General features: G+C 42.2%; 1 protein-coding gene across 1 annotated transcript; it reads left to right on the top strand.

Annotated features, from left to right (window-relative positions):
• Positions 1-813: 813 nt before the first annotated feature.
• TIMM21 (translocase of inner mitochondrial membrane 21) lies at positions 814-6070 on the top strand. Its single transcript, XM_002195510.6, has 6 exons — positions 814-1362; positions 2534-2596; positions 2696-2793; positions 3590-3663; positions 5401-5506; positions 5598-6070. Exons 1-6 carry the CDS (start codon positions 1080-1082, stop codon positions 5688-5690), a joined length of 717 nt encoding a protein of 238 aa, XP_002195546.5. The 5' UTR covers positions 814-1079; the 3' UTR covers positions 5691-6070.
• Positions 6071-7311: the final 1241 nt, after the last annotated feature.

Raw genomic sequence — 7311 nt, 5'->3', positions numbered from 1 at the left:
CTGTGAAGAAATTCTTAATGTCCAGCCTAAACCTCCCCTGGAACAACTTGAGGCCATTTCCTCTTGTCGGAGAAGAGGCTGATTCCCACCTAGCCACATCTTGCTTCTAGGGATTTGTACGGTGTCATAAAGTCCCCCTGAGCCTCCTTTTCTCCAAGCTAAACATCCCCAGTTCCCTCAGCCGGTCCTCCTAAAACTTGTGCTCCGGACCCTTCACCAGCTCCGTTACCTTTCTCTGGACTCGCTCCAGCAGCTCAGTATCTTTCTTAAACGGAGGGCTTCAGAACTGAGCACAGTACTCAATGTGTGGCCTTAGCAGTGCCGAGTACAGTGGGACAATCACCTCCCTAGTCCTGCTCACAACACTGGTTCTGAAACAGGCCAGGAAGCCTTTGGCTTTGGCCACCTGAGCACACGCTGGCTCACGTTCAGCAGCTGTCACCAGCCGCCCAAGTCCTTTTCCACCAACACTTTTCCAGCCACTATGTCCCCAGCGCTGCCTGGGATTGTTGCGAGCCAGGACTCAACACTTGGCCTTGTTGAACCTCACGCCATCGATCCCGGCCCACCGATTTAGCTTGCCCAGATCCCGCTAGCCGTCTCCATCCGTGGAAACGTTAACTGCATCGCTTTAACACATAAATGTGTGCAAGACCGAGAAAAACATGCACAAAAACACAGCTTCAAATAGGTGACCAGCACCGCAGGCGCGGCGAGCAGCCCCCGCCTGCCCACCCCTGAAAGGAGCGGGGTCCCCGCCCGCGGAGGGCGGGCTGTGGCGGCGGCGGCGCTGGGCATGGCGGGCGCTGTAGTGACCGCGCTGGGAGCCGCTCCCGGCGGCGGGCGGGAGAGGGAGCCCGCTCAAACTACCGCTCCCAGGACCCGCCGCCGCCGCTCGCTGCTCCGCCGTCCCAAACATTTCCGCCGGGGCAGCGGACAGCGGTGGTAAAGGTGTAGGTGGGCTCCCGAGCTGGAGCAGCGCCCGCTCGAGGCGGAGGCTGCCCGTGCACGTTCCTGCTGCGGTGGCGAGTGGCACAAACTCGGTTCGGCTCGCCTGCCCCGGGCGTGCAGCGGGAGCCATGCCCGGCGTGCTGCCCCGGACGCTGCCCGCCTCCCTCGGGCGGGGCTGCCTGGGCCGCTGGCTGCTCGCCACTCGCGGCTGGGCGCTCCTGGGGGCCGGCGCCGTGCCCTGCTCCTGCCCGAGGTGGCGGCTCCGGCCCCCGCTGCTGCTCAGGGCCGCCCGGCAGAGCTTCGGGACGCAGGCGGGAGGGCTGAAAGCTGCAAAACCTGGCGGTGATAACAAAGATGTGTCCGTGCATAGGGCGCTGAACGAGGAAACACTGGTGTCGGCGGCTCAGAAAGGTAAGGCGGAGGATGCTGTGTTCTGCTCAGAAGGGCTGGAGGAGGTTCCTTCTGCAGCTAACGTTTTGTAGTTCCAAACATCAAGTATCTAGAAAAAAAAATATCAGCACACCAAGCGGGTTTCTTTTCCCATCGTATTGTTTGGAGCAGATTTTATATTTCTCTGTATGCATTGCACAGTCAGAACAAATTATGCGACTTCTTCTAAACAACCCGTTCATCTAAGAATTATCAGGCACAAGATGTAATAGCCTCTCATTTTCCCTTTCAGAGGGAAAACCTATCACATGTAGCTTGTCTGTACGGCTGTTGAAATAAGTTCACCTCCAACAAAATTGTCAAAGCTCTACATGTGCTGGTAGCTTCTTTAGGGATTGCCTTCACTTTAGTTGGTCTCATTCACTTTCAGTACTTTGAAATGACTTATGAAAAACTTCATAACTAACCTTCAGCTGATTGGAAGGCTGCAGGAGAAATAGTTATTAACATTTCCTCCATAAGTTGTACTCCACTGAAATGCACACTATCACTAAAAGATAGTGGTCTCTTTCCAAGTGCTCAAATATATTGAATCAGACAATCTTGTATTACTTATTTTGCAGTATATACTGACACTTGTACTTTAGATCAAAATTGAAAGATAAAAACTAATCAAACAGCAGTTAATTATGTTTTTTAAAAATTATTTTGGTCTATTTTTTTATTGTTGTATTGATTGCTAATTCATAAAATCAGTTATTTTCATTGTGTGCAACTTAAAAGCTTTCACTTTTCTTTTTGACTTCTTTTCTTCATACAAGGATTGCAGTGATTATGGGTTTAGGTAGTAGTGTGAATACTGCAGTGCTAAATACCTCATTAGTTCCTAAAATGTCTAGCTCTCACGCACCCAAAAAGTAGCAGTAATTGCTACTTTGAATCTTGAAAACATCTGGCAAACAGAAATAATAAGGCTTGACACAGAGATGTAAATGTGCCCTGTAAAATATAAGAGATGTTCCATGGTATCTTTTACAGCAATGAGGCATTATGGAAACTGTTACTGGAAATTTTTCTTCTGCTAAAATGTCATTTGAGCTACAGACTAACAGAGGAGCATTTATGTAAGAAAGTCATAGAAGTGTTATTATCCAAGGTTGTAACTTGTATGTTGTTTTCTGTTTCATTTCAGTGAAAGAAGCTGGAAGAGACTTTACCTATTTTATTGTGGTGCTTGTTGGAATTGGTGTTACAGGTTATTTTTTAAAATTACATTCTTTATCAGAAGACACTTTTCATTAATTCCATCTGGTTTGATAAGTTTTCATTCCATCTGATGTTGTTTCTGTTACAGGTGGTTTGTTCTATGTGATTTTTAAAGAGCTATTCTCTTCTTCTAGTCCAAATAAGATCTATGGAGATGCCTTGGAGAAGTGCAGATCTCATCCTGAGGTTGGTTTTTGAGCTTTAGGCATAAGTTTGTGTCTCTCAGTAGTTACTGTCTCTCTTCAAGTGAAAACTTTGTGTAAGGAATCTCACAAGCTATGTGAAGACCCACTTGGTGCTTTAGCAGTTCTGCCAGTGCTTTTAGTTGACATGGGGTGTGTCAGCTCCAGAGCAGAGCCTCCATTAGTCCAAGACAGTGCAAGCATTGAGCTTGTGTGAACTAGCCTGCTAGAAGCCAAGTGAGTGTGCCGCAGCACAAAAACTGATGGAAATACAGTCTGCCCTTCAGAGCATGTGCTTGTGTCACCATACAGAAAGTTTTTGGGACTTTTCTGAGTGCCTCTTAAATGTAGCACTTGAATTCTGTGGGTCAGAGAGGCAACTGGTCCCACTAAGCTCTGTTGATCTTACCTGATGTCTTTTCTCAGCACACTTACTGTATTGTGGCACTTCACTATGGTTCTGTCATTCTGTGAGGCACTGCACTGATACCCAGGAATTTAAATTCTTCATTTGGCTAACTGGAAAGCAGGTGGAGAACAGTAATGGGATCACACAGTCATCATAGCTAGATATAAACAAAACTCAGTGTGAAACTGGATTTTGAAAATACTTTAGACAAAGCACTCTTCACACAAGATTGCCACAGATGTATTCTTGACACTTGTATTCTTGACACATTAAATTCACCAGGGGCATTTTGTTAAAAGAAGATGCATTCCCAGGAGAGGCATGAGCTAATACTGGAAAAGCTTTTTGTATGTGATCCCTTCTGACAGCTCAAACCTCTTTTCTCTTGTAGATAATTAGTGTTTTTGGTGACTCTATCAAAGGCTACGGAGAGGCAACAAGAAGAGGAAGACGACAGCATGTCAGGTACCCCTTGGTGTTTGCCCCATAAAGACATCAGTTTTTGTACAGCAAAGATATCTTTGGATCAGAAGTTAGTTCTAGAGTGATGAACTGTATGTGACAAATCCTGTCGCTTTTGATTGAACATAGATGTTTTTTGCTGTATACTTAGTGCCGTATACCACTAAGTACTATGTACATACAATATAAAATTCCAGTTCTGAGTGCCTCAAAACAAACAATGGTCATCATGGTAGACATAGAACTCTCCAAAAAATAGGATGAGTCTGAAAAGAGTAGTAGAGAGGCCTAGGCTTGCATAGGGGGAGCAGTAATCTGACAGAAGTTTATAGTCTGAAACTGTACTGAGCTGATAAGCAAAATGCTTTTTGGTACTTGAGGCAACACCTCTGCTGTGTATTTAACAGAACATCTATCACCTAAACCTTTCATGAGTGTGTCTATTACTTTCCTTTTGAAAGAACCAACAAAATTATTTCTTACAAAACATATAAGTCCTCCCTGCTTAATTAGCTTATTTGGCAAGAATATATTCAATGAGGTATCACAGGATGAGACACATAAACCCAGACACAGGTTGAACTAAGAAATTGAGATTTTTTTATTTTGTCTGAGGAAAGTGACTTTTATTGGTTGAAGCTGTGAAATAATGTTTAAAGTGAAGCTACTAAATGAAATTGATGTGCACAAACATTCTGAGGATATGTCTGTAAATAAGCAAATATTTCCATAATTTTGATGCCTTGTGTTTTAAATAAATTTTTGAGCTGAGAACTGTGTAAGATTGTAGAGTTTGCATCTGCAGTATAAAAATGATCTTAAATATTTATCTCAAAAATTTACAGGGGTTTTTTGTGTATGAACACCTTGAATGTAAATTTACTGGAGTAAGGCTCTTTGTTCGTATTTGTTCTCTCTACCCCATCATGTCACTTTAAACTGGATTGGAAGTTTATTTCACAGTGTGTACCTGGGCATGACTGATGAAAATCAGAGATTGGTGCTAAACAGCAGTTAATAATTTCAGTAGGAAACATACACTGGCACCTGAAATCTTATGGGATCTTTAGTTTCCCAAAGTGGTCACTTTGAAAGCCATGTGCTATTTTTTTAATACTTGAGCATAACTCAACTCCAGTCTAAATACCAGCATTTAGGTTGGAGATCTCATATCAGTGACAAAGTTACACAATTTCAGCAGAACAAAATTATTGCCAAAGTAAGTAAAGCACATAGTAAACTGTTTGTTTTGATGTGGTTTAACCAACCTGATAATTAATTTGAAAAAACATGTTGTGTGTGTTTTGGCTTGATAACTTAGTTTAAGTGCCTAAAAAAATTCCAGAAGTCTTGGTGACATGGGGTCTCTTTCTAGATATTGGGCTCCAAATCTTTTTTTTTTTTAGAATAAATACAAGGAATTTCCATAGTCTTCAGCAGTGGATTGCTTTTCAGTTTTGAGGGGAGGACTGGGGTGAGGACATTTAAGCATTTGATCTCTCAATCCTCAGCAGCTAATTAGATCTTCTAACTCCACTAGTCCTTAGGCACTCACAGTAAAGCTTGAGAGGAGCAGTAGAGAAGGAAGCCAAGGTAGCATAAGGACACCACCGGAATACACTTTCTTACAAAATAAGTAAGCAACTCCTCTAAGTAAGTTTAAATTTGAAGACTTAACTAGCATATAATCTGTATTCTTGCTGGGTGGTTGGGTTTTTTTTTGTGTGTTGCTGTTTTTAGTCACATTGAATACATAAAGGACGGACTGAAACATATGCGTTTGAAGTTCTATATTGAGGGCACTGAATCAGGGAAACAGGGAACAGTCCATGTGGAAGTCAAAGAGGTATGTACAATTGCGTGATACACCTGAAAAGCTTAGTCTTGAATTTAAACTACCAAAGAGAAAAAAAAATCTGATTTTTTTTCCTTTCCAGAATCTTGAAACAGGAAGATTTGAGGTTCGCTACATATTTGTAGATGTTGAGACCTATCCAAGAAGAACTATTGTCATAGAGGACAACAGATAGCCAACGATCAAAGCTGCTGCCTTATTTCACATTGGAAGATGTCGTTGTAACCAGTCTACATCTGGATTGTGTGGTGTTGCCAATTGTGTCTCACAGCTGTGTTAAGGGAAGCAGCCTCTCAGGGCCTCCACTAAAGACTCTTGATAATAACAGATATGTGATATAAAGTGAAACCAATCAAATATAGCAGAACTATCATGGCAGATATTCTTGACATAGGAAAATAATGTCTCCTAATAAACAGTATAATGCTGGATAATACTGCTGCACACCCAAAACCTGAGTTTTCCAACGTTTTGGGTTTGGATGGAGTTTTTTTGTCTTCCTTGGCTTGGATTTCCCACTTCCACTGCAATAAAGAAAGGGGTAGTTTAACTGTAGACAGAACTCTACTGTTTTCATTTTGGATAGCTTTGTAGGTAAGAAGGTAAAATGTTAGTGATGCAAAAGAGGTCTGGGCATGTAAGGATAGGAATGGTGGAGGCATACACCCATGACAAACAACTGAAGATAAAGACTTCAGTATTGGTGTCTTCTAAATAAATTACCAGCAGAATATCACTACTATCTGCTCTTTCCAGTGTTTGCCATTCTGCTCCACATGGTTGTAGCAAGGTAGGGGTTGGCCTTTTCTCCCAGGCATCTAGTGACAGGACAATAGGACATGGCATCAAGCTGTGTCAGGGGGGATTTGGATTGGACATTACCTTCAAAATATTTTGAAAACCACAATATTCCATTTAAACTTCTCTCCCACCATGTCTGCATCTACATGTTATAAACACACATATGGTGTTTATCAGGGCATGTCTTTGGTCTGTAAAGTGTTCCACTTTGTTTTCTTTTACTGCCTGCATCACCTTGCTAGCTAAGCAGATTTACCAAGATGCTTCTGTATATTTCATGAATGGGAGAGACAGCTGTGAAGGACATCACTTCTCTGTTGTGAAAAAGCTGAGAATATGGTTGATAGAATGAAGACAAAAAGTAGCAGAAGAAATCCACCTTTTTCTGACCTTAGATGTATTGGTGTTCTTAATTTGAACAAATGACAAATACAAGGATCAAATGCTTTCCAGTCTCACTGGAGGAAAGCTTTTTGGAATTATTTTTTAGGAACACCTCATCAGTGAGGAAAAAAAAAAAAAAAGTCATAGCTTGATTTATCAGCTTTGTACTAGCTAGATACCTATCATCAGCAAGGGTATTTAATCCCCTTGAAACTTCAGTATTACAGCTCCGGGAACTGATAACTTCTTTCCATATTCCTCCTGAGGCTGAAGTTCTCTTGGTTTTTATGAACTGGGCTGTCACCCATGCTTACAAAATTTTCTTAAATTCTGTTTTATGCAAACACATATGGAGACATGTTAATCAAAATTAGGTGAGGATTAGCTGAATAAGACATCTGGAATAGAGAACTTTGATCTCTTGTGTAATATCACCTTTCCTGGTGGTAGTTTGCACTGGAGGGGAGCAGCTGCATTCACTGAGATTAAACATCATGTTTTAGACCACCCTTTTTGTAATTCTGAAGTGTGTTATCCTCAATTTTCCTTATGAAGCTGCCACTGTTTCACTGGATCATTGCACTACCAGTAAGTCATGCAGAGATCCTTCT

The sequence above is a fragment of the Taeniopygia guttata genome, chromosome 2 (assembly GCF_048771995.1).
Source record: "Taeniopygia guttata chromosome 2, bTaeGut7.mat, whole genome shotgun sequence".
In the NCBI taxonomy this organism is placed as follows: Eukaryota; Metazoa; Chordata; class Aves; order Passeriformes; family Estrildidae; genus Taeniopygia; species Taeniopygia guttata.
This window is presented reverse-complemented; position numbering and strand designations above follow the sequence as displayed.